The 15,024-nt window shown below is 49.8% G+C and overlaps 1 protein-coding gene across 1 annotated transcript in view; it reads left to right on the top strand.

The window, feature by feature from the left end:
• DSG2 (desmoglein 2) overlaps positions 1 to 15,024 on the top strand; it is a 486,965-nt gene that overhangs the window by 389,225 nt on the left and 82,716 nt on the right. Inside the window, exons 11-12 of the mRNA XM_078687378.1 lie at positions 4,792 to 5,019; positions 6,742 to 6,972. Of these exons, the coding sequence (XP_078543504.1) occupies positions 4,792 to 5,019; positions 6,742 to 6,972 (459 nt within the window). The remainder of the gene's footprint in view (positions 1 to 4,791; positions 5,020 to 6,741; positions 6,973 to 15,024) is intronic.

The following is a 15,024-nucleotide window of genomic DNA, read 5'->3' as shown; positions in this document are numbered from 1 at the left end:
ACCTTAGTTTGCAGCCGTTGCCCACGGAGGAGCTGCTTTCTCCACCACAGGGCCCTATGGAGGCGGGTGTGGCCTTTGCTCATGCAGTGTCCACGGCTGTTGGCATCCTGCTCATGGGTGGCCCGGTTGCTCATTTTCCGGCGGATCATCTTTTGGAGGTTCTCCACCAGGGCTCTGGTGGGAGGGAAATCTTGCTTCCCTTCGAAGGTTCGCTCCTTTCATTCTTGATGGGTGCTTGGAGGCGTCCTGCCTCAGGGGATCCGGTGCCGCAGCATCTCTTGCACTGGCACCGTCCGGCGCCGTGTGATCCGGCGTGTCTTTCTCTTCGCCGCCAGTCTGCTTTTGCGTACCGCCTTTCCCTCCCTGCCACCACTGTTGACTCCGCCGTCCCGGGAGGCCCGATGGCTGGACTCTTGGGGGCGTAACATGTTTGCCTCAACCAGCGCTGCCCTGCGGCCCTTAACACCTTGTGTGTTCTGTCTAGGTCCTCCTCGTGTTTGTGGGACTCGGCTGAGTCTCTGGGTTCCTCAGCGGCCCAGGAGAATGTTCAGGTGGACTTACGGCATCAAGCGCTGGATGGCCGGGAGCTTGCAGCGTTTATTCTCCGCTCCGCTCTGGACATCTCAGAGGTGCTGGGCCTGGCCATGGCATCCTCAGCCGCTCTCTGTCGCCATGCTTGGCTTCGGGGCGGAGTGTTCCCCGAGAATATTCGGGAGCGACTCATTGACCTTCCGTTTGATGGCAGCCTGTTTCATGCCGCGGCTGACTCTGCCATCCAGAGGTTCTTGGCAGGGCTCCGTCCTCCTCCTCCTCCGCCGCCTTATCCTCCTCCTCCGCCTTATCCTACTCCTTCTCCTCCTCAGTGACTGCTGAGTTGGTCTGGTTCTGGGCCTTCTTCGACCGGTTGGTCTGGCTGTGGAGTGTGTTTTCTGGCTATTTGAGTCCTCCCATGGGACTTTGGCATTGTTAGCTGCTGGACGGCCCTTTGTTGCCTATGTGTGTGTGTTTCGCTAGAGTTGTTGCGCAGACTTGGCCCTGAGATTAGGCCTTCTGCTTTGCTTGGGCTGCTTGTCAAGCCTTCCACTGGGGCGTTTTTTCCCTGTGGTTCTTTTAGTTTTTCCTCTGCTGCGGAAGTTCTTCCAAAGAGGGTTCCCCTATCTTGGGACTTAGCGGACCCTATGTGGGGTAGTAGTAGCTGTTATATAGCTTGCGCTCTGCTGAGGAGCTCTGGTCGCCTTTCTCCATGGTGTTTATGTATGTTGCTTTGCTTCTTAAGGACTTGTGCGCGGCCCCTCGTGGTGTGCCCGAGCATTCCCTCATCCCCCTGCTCCTGTTCTGAGGGCTGGGATGATTTTGTGTTCTCCCTTGTCAGGCGCCGCCTGCCCGGCCTTCCTGGGGCCTGGGCTGTTCTTCTTGCTTCTGGCGGCTTATGACTGTCGGTGCCTTTCTGGCTGGCGTGTTGTCCTCCATTTGGGGTGGGTTCGCCTTCTTTTCCATCGTTTTCTTGGGCCCTCTAGGCTGCTTCTTCTTCTCCTCTTCCTGTCTTGGCATTGGATGGAAGCTATGTTGCCTTGTAGGGGAGTAGGGTGCTCGGCCTTCCGGGCCTTGCTCTTGGTTCCTCTGCTGTGAGTGTGCGGCCCTCTTCAGCCTCTTTTCTCCCTCCTCCATCTTCTGGGGGTCGTGATGTTCTGCTTATGGGGTTCCTCTTGCCTGGCTGGGTCGAGGTTTTACCTGATCCGCAGATCTGGTGCCCTGTGGGACCCTCTGTTCTGTTCAGGCTGGTGGGGTCCTTTCGCAGACCCTCCTTCCCTGTGGGTATTGCTAGGGTATCTATTCTACGTGAAGGAATCTGCGGCTAGTAGTCTCTATCAGATGTACGAGTTACTTACCTTCGGTAACGATGTATCTGGTAGAGACGATTCTAGCAGCAGATTGCTTCACGGCCCAACCTTCCTCCCCTTGGGTTGGTCTTCGGTACTCGCCTCCCAGTGGGGGGCTGCATCTCCTGTGAGTACCTTCTTTTGCTCTTGACGGGTGGCTCCGTCTGGTTGCGGTTTATTCCTCCTCTTGGTTCCTTGGAGGACGGGGTTATGGTGCTCCTGTGCCCCGCTGCTCTGGCTACTCCAGGGTCGGGGCGGTTTGCCTTCAATCTCTGTCCTTCCCTCCCTCCCTTCCTCTTGCTGCTGAAGGTCCTGGCCCCTCTGCTAACCTCTGAATAGGGGTCATCTGGCCAGGCCTTGCCCTTGTTCCTCGGTGGGTGGTTGCCCTCTATGCTGGGGTGGCTTGGAGGTTGTGTTCCTTTCTGTCTTGGGACTGGTTCCCCTTCCTTGTTTCTGTATGGGGGTGGTGGGCCTGTTACATGTATCATGGCTTTTACGCATGTTCCTTGTCTCTAGGGGAAGGCTGTCTATGTACTGGCAGGGTGGCTGCTCGGGGCTCTGCTCTGTTCTTTCTCCTTTCCCTGCCTTGGATTCTGCAGTTTTGACACTGCTCCTAGTGGTGTTGTTAGTCACCATTTCTTTCCAATTTTTCTGCTCTTCGCACACTGTTCCCATGCTCCCACAGTTTTTTATCTGGTGGCTCCGCCTCGTGGTGTTGAAAAGTTCTCCGAAGAAAACTGACGTAGGCGTTTCGGGGCGGGTCTTATGTGACCTCGCTGACGTCATGTACGCGGACGACGTCTGGGCGGAGTCGCGTGATGCTGCCCCGCCCCCGGCGTGCAGGGATGCTGTGGCAAAAAGTTTCCTGATCCAGTCTCACGCCTGGGGATAATTCTACGTGAAGGAATCTGCGGCTGGAATCTTCTCTACCAGATACATCATTACTGAAGGTAAGTAACTCCTGCTTTAAACACATAATTAAAAGGCATTGTTATTTACAAAAATATTGCAATTGCAAGACCTATTGCATTGCAAATGCTTGTTACAAATTCCATAATTGTAAAAACATAATAACCAAATGAAATTATTTTACACAACTTGATATTTTTTGCAGAAAAGAAAAGCAAAGCGACACCCGAATAGACCAAAAATAGCAGCAGCCACAGAGGTATAAATTAGGGGTGGGCAGAATTTGCATAGTCGCACTACACGAAGCTCCGATAAACGATAAAAAATCTCTGCGACCACGCAAACGTTCGGTGAACACGCGTAATTGCTTGTTCCGCCCGTTCGCAATGCTTATTTCCTGTTCGCGAATGCTGTTTCCGTGCTCGGGGGGAAATATATCGTGAACACGTATTTTGAGAGCGCGAACAAGCAAAAAATTCTGCGAAGCCGCAGATCATGGAATTTTTGGCAATGCCGCATTCTATGCAGAACGCGAAATTACCCAAAGTCCGCAAGTGGATCAAAATTTACCGCCCTGGCCTAGTATAAATGTGCCCTTTTGTCTAAAGCATCATACAACAGTTGCACGAGTGTGCCTTAAAGTCATAATGGGGGCAGACCTCAAGCATTTATGTACGAGCAGTGGTGGGTGTGCAATAGATGACCATGGCTTCCAAGCACCTCCTCAGCCAGGCCACCCTTTCTGGCTACAGGCATGTTGCATTCTGGGACTTGTAGTTTGAGTATGATGATGTTTGCTCAGCACACTGTATTCCAGCATGCCACACACAAGCTAAAAAGCCAGATGTTGTCATTGTGGCCGTGCGGGACATGGCCACTTGGCATCTGAAAAGCCGGTGTGTAGATCAGCTCGGGGGAGGTATAATACCGTGTTGTAAATAAAAGATCTTCTGTAGCCATGTGGTATATAAGTTTGTTGTAAATTTATTGATAATATAACCGCTTCGGAAAAGTTACTGGAATATGTAAAGTCCAGGTGATGCCCCACCAGGAGCAGCCTCCATGCTGCTCAGCCTGCTCACTCCAACTGACACTCACAACCTCGCCAGGCACCCATGCATTCCACAACATCATCAATCATCCAACATTCCGGACATCTCCAAGCACTCCAACACTCATTCTGGCTGAGCACTAGGGAAGAGATACATAGGCAAGGGGAAAGGCAAACAGTAGATCATAACACATCCCCCTTCCTAAGGAAACCAAAACACAATAAAAGCAATTGAATGTACATAAGGCAATCAAAATAGAAAATACATTAGATTATAAATGATGCATGAAAAGACATTAAGCAAATGAATCAAGGAACATATCAAACAAATGAAATGCATGACAATTCATTAAGCTAACGAATTCACACACCAAAAATCAAAATCAAGAAAAGCATCAGGCTTAGACAATACTAGAATATTCAAGTCAAACATTTCAAAAGTAAAACCAGAGAAGCCTCGTAAGAGAAGAGATACATAGCCAAGGCGGAAGGAAAATAGTAGATCATAACATACCTCTCACTCACTGTCTCAGCAGCGCCAGATTGAGGTCAGCTGGTTGAAGAAGCAGGAGAGGACCGGTCATGCGGAATCCTTGCAGTGCAGGAACGTGTCTCTGCGACAGTGTAGTAACGATCCCTTTGGGTCATGGCTGCTCTTTATTAAATTTTTCAAACATATAATTAAGTCATTGCAATAATAGGACTGAAGAGAATGCCAGCAAAATGCACCAGAATGTATCCCCAAAGAAACTGCACCTTCAAGACGTATACTATGCTGAAAATAATCTTCAGCAGTTCATGTGTGGCTCGAAATTGAGGGTGATACCCGAATGGTTAAAGCATATTACTAATAGCTTGATTACTCTATAACGGCATTCCAGTTGATAGAGCTGTATACTATGTTCATTTATTTTGTGGAGAAAGACCATTTCATTTTTGTCCAACCCCCAGTGCTTCCCGGCAAAACTGCAACTGGTACAATCGAGATTCAAGTCGAAGACGTTAATGATAACTGTCCACAGATTGTGAATCCTTCACAAACCATCTGTGATAATGCTCCGTTCATCAACATTACTGCTGCGGATCCAGATGCCTACCCCAATGGGGCTCCTTTCACATTCACCGTCCTAGATGAACCTGCTGGAACTGCAAGTAACTGGGCGATTGCAAGCACCAATGGTAAGTAGCAGTGACCACCTTCTAATTTATCAAATGTTTCCACTTGTGAAAGTTTTCTGTGACTGCGCTGGCAGTATGGTCATGGACATAGATTTAGCAAAATGAAGGGGGTAACTGAAGTGACAAAATGCACCTTATACCATGTTCCATCCCAGCATTACATAGTTTTCCCTCCCCTACCCCACACCAACCTCGTATCTGCTGCTTGGTGTTAGGCGAATGCCAATGCTCGTTATACAGTGAGGTGCTTTGTGTGGCCAGTTAAAACAATCTGCACTGCTTATTTTTGTTTTTGAATGCTTTTTTATTCATGGAAATCAGGTCTCGAAATGAGCCATAGATTTTCTTTAAGCCAGTAAATATTCTTCTCTCCACACGTCCACCCAGATAGAAAACGTGTGAAAGCATCAGAATGGAAGGAGAAATGGATGAAGCTATAGCATAGGATCGCATCAGCGCAGCGATACAGGTCCTGGGTTATTATTTTGTCTGCTCAGGTGGGTTGCAGGCTGAGCAGTGGGCACCTGCTTTCAGGGAAGCTTAACAGCCCATATGCCATTAATATATCTGAATGTGGTACATGCATGTGCTGAGACGTAGAAACATAGAAAGGTTTGCTAAGAATAGATGTGTGGGTGCCACAGCACATGTGGCATTAGGACTGTCATCGTGGGACAGAGTTGAATGTGCGTGAGAGGGGCCGTAATTTGAACATTTTGCTTTCTTATGTTTCAGAAATTTGGGGAAATGGATAATTGCAATAATTTGAGGATTTTTTTTGCATTAAAATAAAAAGCATGAATGCACAGTGTATCTGTTTTCACACACGTTCTGAATTTTTTTTCCTCCAAAATTTGATGAAATATTTCATCTGATTTTGCCACATCTCTGCAGATTTAGACTACTTCTAGCTAGAATTTTGGAAACATCAGATGTCACAGTATGTGTGCGATTGGCACACCAGATGTTTTCATTATTTTAGAGGATACTGAAGAACTGTTTTCCAAGCTTCCTTTAGAGTTATACTTTGTTGCCCTATATCACAACGCAAGATTGAGTCTGTGTCTCTTTACGATCTAATTATTTTTCTTGACTGTATGTTAAAGCCACTTGGACAGGTTTGATAAACTCCTTGGTGACTGGCCCATTGAATCGCCTAAAAAATTAGCGTCGGTTCCTTTTTTGTGGAATGTATGTTTTTTTTTGTGAGATTTATTTAGGCGGAGGGGTGTAAGGTTATAGGGTAGCATGCCCATGGTAAGCACTTCTTCTGCCTCTCGCATAATTTTGACAAATGTTGCTTAAGATTGCATTCAACAAAATTTCTCTTGTATTGTTAGTGGGAAGTGACAAATGCGTTAAACAAAGCAGTGAATACAAAAACGTATTTGTTTATGGTCAGAACTTAAATAGATTTGTCATTTTACTTTTCAACACGTTCATTCCACAGAAGTAGTAAATGCACTTCTTCGAGAACTCTATTGCCAGCTACGTGTTGTTAATGCTACCAATTAATATTTTTCTCTTTGCAATTTGCTTTCTTTTAACTCACTAAAGATGCCGTTATCAAGAGTCACAAACCAGTTTAACTTTTTTCTTCAGGAGCATGACCTATTTGTATTGCAAAAAGATGTGGACGCCTGCTGAGATTATTTTAGAGAATATTCTAATCAAAGTGACTATTAGCACAGTGTTTTTACCATGTTTTTCTCTCACCCAAAGCCACCAGTGTCCAGTTGGTGGCAAAGAATCTCCGGCCTAGGAGTTATGAAGTTCCCATTGCTGTGATGGATAATCAAGGCTTGAAGTGTCCCGAAAAACAAACTCTTCAGCTCACCGCTTGTACCTGTACAAAGGACTATGCATGCCAAGATCGTATGGTCGGTGACCGAAAAACTGAACTGGGAGCTGGAGCGATTGGACTAATGATTCTAGCATGTTTACTATTGCTGCGTAAGTAATGCTTAATCTGGTTCTCTTTCTAAATGTTGACTTTCACTGTTTAAAATAAAATCATGTTTGACTATTACTTATTTCACACACCCTGCTTATTGAGAACCTTATCTTTACCACTCTTTACTGTAATAAGGTGCTCTGACCATTAGCATGTGTACTTTTAATGTTCCTTTTAATGCACACTGTAATGTTTGCTTCCTCACACAATTTACTTGGTGAGCCCACTAAGAAGCTCGCAATGTAAAATATAATACATTTTGGGTCTGTCAGAACCCCTTCCAGAGGATCACGGGGCAAGCAGGGGTTACTGGGCTCAACAATGGGGGTTGAGGCTTTTTACTCCTGGTGTCCCACAGCCCAACTTACTATGGGTCCTGAGTAACTGGGCCAAGTACCCCTTCGGTACTTGACTCTCAGTGGTGGCACAGGTTGAGCAGCCCATGGCTTCTTGGGAGCTTGAGGGGACGGGTGTGAAGGGCGGGTAGCTGCATGTTATACATGGGTTCAAACTCTGAATTCCTCCACAACCACATGTCCACCCAGATATCAGCTTTTATGATAACAATGGTATTTCATATCTCAACACAAAGTGAAATGCACAAATAATTCACTCAATTGTCCTAAGGCCGGCACTCTAGCTTTGTTCAGGCACTTAGCTGTCTACTGGTTTTGGTTCTTCGCAAATTACAATAAGCAATATTCAAGTTAGGCCCCCTACAAGTCCGAGTCTTGGAAGTCCCAGTATGGCTTTATAAAAGTGAGTGATTGAGTGCTGCAGCGCTATGAGGCAGAGTAAGTTCCCCAGAGCCCTTCAGCCCAGCCATCAGTCTTACTATTTCCCACTGGTGTTTCTGAATGAAACAGTCTAGGAGCATCTGGCACTCTGGCGTTGTGGCGCACAGAAACCTCAAGGCAATGATTCCTGTGATGTCCCTTTCTCTTGGCAGAGTTAATGGAAAGTCCCTAAGGCCCAACTCCATCTTGAGCAGGATGAAACTCCATTTTCTTTATTTTTGCATAATTATTAACATGTCTGCCTTTGACATCTGTGAAAATGTTAAATCATTCAGACAATGACCTCGATAAGACACCTGATGCGCATACAATGACCTCAATAAGACACCCGATGCAGCATCAGCCTGGAACAAGTCTTGTTTTCTTGATCTCAAGGTCAGATAATAGCATAAACAGTGTAGTTTGAACTGATGTGTTTTTACCTTATTTGTTTAGAAGAATGTGTCTAAGCCATGCATACTGATACATGTTTGTTATGCTAGACATTCCTATGGTTATGTCAGAAATTCCTATCTCAGATAAGACATAGTATACATGTCCTGCCAATCGACCACTTGAGAGGAGAGTTGCTTCGCCCCAGGTTATCGTGCAGTATACTGCCAGATAATCTTCAGACTGTCGTGATGCCACAGCATCCCATTCTGCACTGAAATCTGATATCGAGCCAAGTCCAGGAGGAGGAGAACTGAATGGGTTTTCCTTTGGAGGGAACGTTTGATCCTACTGCTGATATCGACAGCATTTTGCTGTAAACTGATATGTAGTCCATTGATTCTCCCTAAAGAACTCTAGATGCAAGTTACACTATGCTATGTTCTCATAGTAGAGTGCATAGAAGTAGGTTTTAGGGTGTTAGGTTGCTAGATGACATTTTAACGATTGTAGAAATGTTTATTTTATTCTAGTTCGCAACATAAATTAGTGGGTTTTTTATGATCTGTTTTGTTTTTTCGATGTGCTAAGCAACAAGAGGAAACTGTTGAAATAAACACTTTAAGCATAAAGTGACTTTTTCGTAGTGGTGTGTGTGCGTGCTTGTATGTATATAAATAACAAAATTGGGTTTTTCAAATTACCACTGCATCCCAGGATTCCTGTTTAGGGACTGTTAGTAACCAAAAAAACAGACACCATTTCATCTAGGTTGTGTGGGGCTACAACAACCTGCTTCTTCAGATTCAATTGCTGTTGCTTTGAACTAAGTTTATTCCTCTTGACACCCATGGAGGTGAATGCAAACCTTGTAGAGCTAAGCAAGAGTCTTAGTTTACTCAACAGACTGTTCAACCAGGGCGATGGCCCTTGCTCTTCACAGTGGCCACCTCCATGGCACGCAGGGTTATCGACTTTTGACAGCACATGGGTGGCGCCTGATCAGTGGCTCAGCAGCAGTCTTCACATTGGCCCCCTCTAGCATACAGGCGTGCCGACTTTGAACAGCACATGGGCAGTCAGCCTGATTGGTGCAATGACAGTTATCTTTGGCGGCTGCCTCCTCTGGCATATGTGGTCACATACTTAAATCAGCCCTTGAGCAGACCGCCTCGATTGGTGCCACAGTAGTTTTGATTCATGGCGGCCCCCTGTGGCATACGGTATCGCCGACTTAATTCAGATCATGGATAGATGGCCCGACCAGTGCAACTGCGATCCTCACACCTCAATGCAAGTATCCACTCACCCGTATGCCCCATTGGACCTTGCGCTTCCACTCCTCCTAACATGGTTCCTATGGTCTCTGCAAACTGGTGCTCCAGGCTCCATAGAAGTTTGTTTTGAGTATCATGGGTGATGTCGCCTCACCCAGCTGGAAGACTAGCACACCTTGATCCTCAGTTCTGGTCACACAAATTCGTACACTTGCTGTGCTTCTCCAGGTCACGGTACAACCATGCCTGGGTGCTTGACGATTGACAACATGAAATCTCCTTTTCATAATCCATTTCCAGAAACCAATTTGATTTAGTCTCTCAGTCTTTGAAGATCAGATCTGAAAGAAACAGGTTAGTGTTAGATTCCTTACCTTAGAATATCCCCAGGCGTCAGACTGGATCCGGAAAGTTTTGCGTAGCAGTACCCCTGCGTGTCGGTAGGCGTCGTGTGCGGCTCCGCGTCAGCCGTCGGTGTTGTGATCGCCGGGATGACTTCTTCGGAGCACTTAGACGCCGCCCTCTCGCGCTGACATCAGTTCTTCTTTTTTCCGCGCCAGCAAACACAGATCCGGGAAGAGCAGTACTGCAGGTAATTTTTTGACTAACTTTTTGATCTATTTTGGATTACTTCTCGAGTCGATCTTTGACTCGCGGTGCCGGTAGGGATGCCTGGGTTTAAACCTTGTGAGGATTGTCACCACTTGATGCCGGTGACTGACGCCCACTGTCGGTGCCTTTACTGTCTCGGGCCCAACCACGATGACAAGTCGTGCCCCGACTGCCGGGCCTTGACCCCGAAGGCTAGGCGGGAGCGGTCCCGTAAGCGACTCGAGCTCCGGCAGTCGGCCCTGTGCCGCTCGAGGTCCCGGTCCAGTAGGAGGTCGAGGGACCGGTCGCGGGGCAGCATTCATCGCCGCTCGTCGAGTCACCACCACTCGTCGGGCTTAAAGTCCTCGGGTAAGTCGAGGCACTCAAAGTCGAAGATGCGCCATCGGTCTTCCTACTCCCCTCGACGATCGCGCCAAGCGGATGGGGATTCGAGCGACACCGCCCACGCGGCTCTGCAGGAGCTGCAAGCGCCGCACACAGCTCCACACCCGCCAGTCCCTGGGCTGCACGCGACGCCGGAGTAGATTCGTGACTTCCTCGTGGCTATGAGGACTCACTTCCCTCAGTCGGGCCCTGTAGAGGCGCCTTCAGGCCCGCGGGTCCGTCTGGGAGCCCTAGCGGGCCGTCGGGTGCTTCGGCCCCGGCGCCATCGACGACCCCGGTCCCATCGACGACCCCGGTCCCGACGCCGCAGGGCTCCACAGGATCCAGGCCTGGATCCGGGACGCCGCCAGTCGTCCTTACGACCCCCCTGCTGGCGCCGTCCCCAAGGATGTCGCCCACAACATCGTCCCTAGTTCCAGCCCCGATCCGGGTCAACTCTTTCCGGCCGTTTAACGAAGCCCTCACTGACGTTCTGGTGGGCACCTGGTCCAAGCCCTCTGCGGGCCTTCCTGTAGATCAGATTGTGGCCCGACGCGACCGCATGGCTCTGGGCGACCCCAGCTTCCTGTCCGTTCACCCCACCCCCGAGAGCCTGGTGATACAGGCCTCTACATCCCAGACCGCATTCCCTACCGCTCCTCCGTATCGGGAATGCAAAAGGTACGATCAGTTTGGGAAGAAACTGTTCTCCTCCCTGAGTTTGGGGCTGCGGTCTGTTAACACCGCCTGCCTTTTGGGCCGTTACACCCACTCTCTGTGGGATACGGTTGCAGAAGTGCTGCCGCAGTGCCCCGTGCAGGCCAAGGAAGGGGCGCCCCCACACGTCCAGCTAGCCGCAGGCGCAGAACCAACCTCAACGTAGTAGCGGACGTGGTAACCGCCGTGGCGGTGCCGTGGGACAACGGCTAGGTCAGTCCACATCCACCCCCGCAGCAGCTACCTCAAAGCCTTCCTAGTCCGAGCTTTCAGGCCCATTCAACGCCCGTGGGGGGCAGGGTTCACCATCACCTCCTCCACTGGCGTACCATCACATCGGATAGGTGGGTGCTGCAAATCGTCCGGAGGGGCTACTCCCTCCCCTTCGAGGCGACCCTTCCAGCCATGCCACCGCATGTCAGGGGATCACTTGCAACTTCTGCAGGAGGAAGTTATGGCCCTCTTGGCCAAGGGGGCCATCGAGCGCGTTCCTGAGCCAGAAGTAGGACGTGGTTGCTACTCCCACTACTTTCTGGTGCCCAAGAAGGGCAAAGGGGCCTACGCCCTATCTTGAACGGCTTCCTCTGGAAGGAGAAGTTCAAGATGCTGACTTTAGCTTGGGTCCTAGCTGCCCTGGAGACTGGATGGTACCGTTGGACTTGCAGGACGCATATATCCATATTCCCGTCCTGCCGGCGTTACCTGCGGTTCACGGTAGGCCACGAGCACTTTCAGTTTACCGTGCTCCCCTTTGACCTTACCAGCGCCCCTTGGGTGTTCACAAAAGTAATGGCGGTGGTCGCAGATCAGGGGTCTCAGTCTTCCCCTATCTCGACAACTCGTTGTTGAAGGCGGGCTCACCCCAGGCAGTCATCAGCCACCTCCAGACTACGGCCGACCTCCTGCACCTGCTGGGGTTCTCCATCAATGTGCCGAAGTCACACCTGTGCCAATCTCAGAAGCTCCTCTTCATCTGAGTGGTTGTGGACTCCCGAACAGCGGGTTCGGGATATTCAGGCTCTGATTCCGATCTTTCAGCCTTTATCCCGAGTCTGTCAGGTTGACGCTTCGACTTCTGGGGCTGATGGCCTCCTGCATCCTTCTGGTACATCACGCCAGGTGGCGGATGCGGGCTCTGCAGTGGGATCTGAAGTTTCAGTGGGCCCAGCATCAGGGCAACCTGTCCGACCACATCTGGATCTCGGAGGGCACTGCGAGACAGTTGCAGTGGTGGCTCACGGACTGCGATTGGGTCAGATGCAGATCCCTCTCCCTACCCCAACCAGAGCACGTAGTTGTGACAGATGCGTCCCTCCGGGGCTGGGGGGAGATCAGAGGCCTCTGGTGTCCGGCGGAGTCCCAGCTCCACATCAACCTTCTGGAGCTGCAGGCGATCCGGCTTGCACTGAAAGCATTCCTTCCCTCTGTCCGGGGAAGTGTAGTGCAGGTGTTCACGGACAACACCACCGCCATGTGGTACTGCAACAAACAGGGCGGGGTGGGGTCATGGACTCTTTGTCAGGAGGCTCTGCGCCTCTGGCAATGGCTGGAACACCAGGGCATCACCCTGGTGGGTCAACACCTGGCAGGTTCCCTGAACGCCAGGGCGGACGAACTCAGCCGCTGGTGCATGATGGATCACGAATAGCGTCTGAACTCGGACGTGGCGCAAGGCCTCTTTCAGCAGTGAGGAGAGCCTTGGTTAGATCTATTCGCCACAGAAGAGAACGCGCAATGTCATCAGTTCTGCGCGTTGGAATTTCCAAGGCGGCACTCGTTCGGAGACGCTTTTCGTCGCAAGTGGAGCTGCAGTCTGTTGCACGCCTTTCTGCCTCTACCACTTGTGCGCAGAGTGCTGAAGAAGATCCGGTGCGACCGGGCCCAAGTCATCCTTATGGCTCCGGACTGGGCATGAAAATACTGGTATCCCAAGCTACCCATCATGTCAATCGATCCCCCGATTCGTCTGCCTCTTCAGGAGGACCTTCTGTCGCAGCAGCAGGGGACGGTCCTCCACCTGAACCTGTCCAGTCTCCACCTCCATGCGTGGAGATTGAGCGGCGATAGTTGAGTCCATTTTTTACTTGCCTCCTGAAGTCTGTGATGTGATTCTGGCAGCCAGGCGTCCCTCCACAAAATCGGTATACGCCTGCAGGTGGAACAAAGTTGTGGCATGGTGCACAGCAAAGGCTGTGGATCCGCTTTCTGCCCCCCTTTCAGAGGTTCTCCTCTTTCTCTTGCCCAGCAGGGCTCTGCTCTGGGCACTATCAAAGGGTACCTCTCTGCCATTTCAGCCTTCTTGAGGCTTCCTGATCATCCTTCTCTTTTCAAATCCTCTGTTGTAAATAGATTCTTGAAAGGCATCACACACATGTTTCCTCCTGTTCCTTTCGTGATGCCTCAGTGGGACTTGAACCTTGTTCTAACCTATTTGATGTGCGCTCCTTTCGAGCCACTTCACAATTGCCCTCTTCGTCTTCTGACGCTTAAGACTGCATTCCTGGTTGCCATCACCTCTGCCAGGAGAGTGAGTGAGCTTCAGGCTTTATCTTCGAAACCTCCTTATCTCTCTGTCCATCCGGACAAAGTTGTCTTGAGAACGTGGCCTTTCCTGCCCAAGGTGGTTACAGCCTTTCATATCGGGCAGTCCATCACCTTGCCCACCTTCTTTCCGCCTCCGCGTCCCTCGAAGGAGGAAGAGAGGCTCCACCGTCTGGACCCAAAACATACGCCAGTTCCGGGTGGACGACCAGCTCTTTGTTGGTTACGTGGACGCTAAGAAGGGACGGGCGGTGCACAAAAGGACCATCTCTCGGTGGGTCGTTTTGTGCATCAAGGTCTGTTACTCTTTGGCTAAGAAGGTGCCTCATGTGGGGCTACGCGCCCATTCCACTCTGGCCACGGCTGCTGCGACGACAGAATCCCGGCAATCATGATGACGGACGCGGAGCCGCAGACGACGCCTACCGACGCGCAGGGGTACTGCTACGCAAAACTTTCCGGATCCAGTCTGACGCCTGGGGATATTCTAAGGTAAGGAATCTAACATGAACTACTGTTTCTTACAGATCTATCGTTACCGAAGGTAAGTAACTTATGAGTTGGGGTTGCATCTTTGAAAGTGCCCACTCCTCTGTCCTGTCCATTTACCCAGAAAAGCAGTCTGTCACAGCAGGAGAATCTTCATTTCTTATAGCCTCACAACACAGGACTTTGGAGTGATTCTAGTATCACTCCTAAATGTTGGCCTTACTGATGTATGCCTAACAAAAGGTTCCCAAAGGGCCCCACCCCTACTGTTTATGGTTCTTAAGAGCCCCATCTTCTTCCTGAGATGTATTCAGGCCTCTCTGAACAGTGACCTCCTTCAGAATGTAAGAACCCTTTGGAAATGTACAGAAGAGCATGGCTCCCTTTTCCTTCAGTGAGTCCCATAAAGCTCTCAGAGATGTAGCAATCCACAAAACTATCTGGAGGGCTGCCCACCTCCAAAAGAAACTTGGCTTCCAATATGGAACCCATAGGCTTCCATGTACTTTGCCACTCCTAGATACACATACATCCCTGTGCACACACGCAGACCAGGAGGGCAGGCTTTCATGCACTGCACTGTTTACAGGCACAAATGCATCTCAGTAACACAGCTGGATACACTCACTGGCATCCCTGTATTGCATCACTAAAGGTACACCTACATGCCAGTGTGCACACTCAAGACACATTCACAAATTGTGCTGCACTACATCTAACCAATGAATGCCAAGGACGAGTTAAGTCAACAGCAGTGGAACTATTCACGAGGGGCCTGTAGGTCCCACTCCACAGACACAAGTTAAAAGGTCTGTTCAATCTATTGATCACCATTACTTAAAACTCTATATGATGCCACAATTGCACTTGCGTAACTTAACTC

Source organism: Lissotriton helveticus, chromosome 4_1 (assembly GCF_964261635.1).
Source record: "Lissotriton helveticus chromosome 4_1, aLisHel1.1, whole genome shotgun sequence".
Lineage (NCBI taxonomy): Eukaryota > Metazoa > Chordata > Amphibia > Caudata > Salamandridae > Lissotriton > Lissotriton helveticus.
Note: the sequence above shows the minus strand (reverse complement) of the source record. Positions and strands in the feature narration are given on the sequence as shown.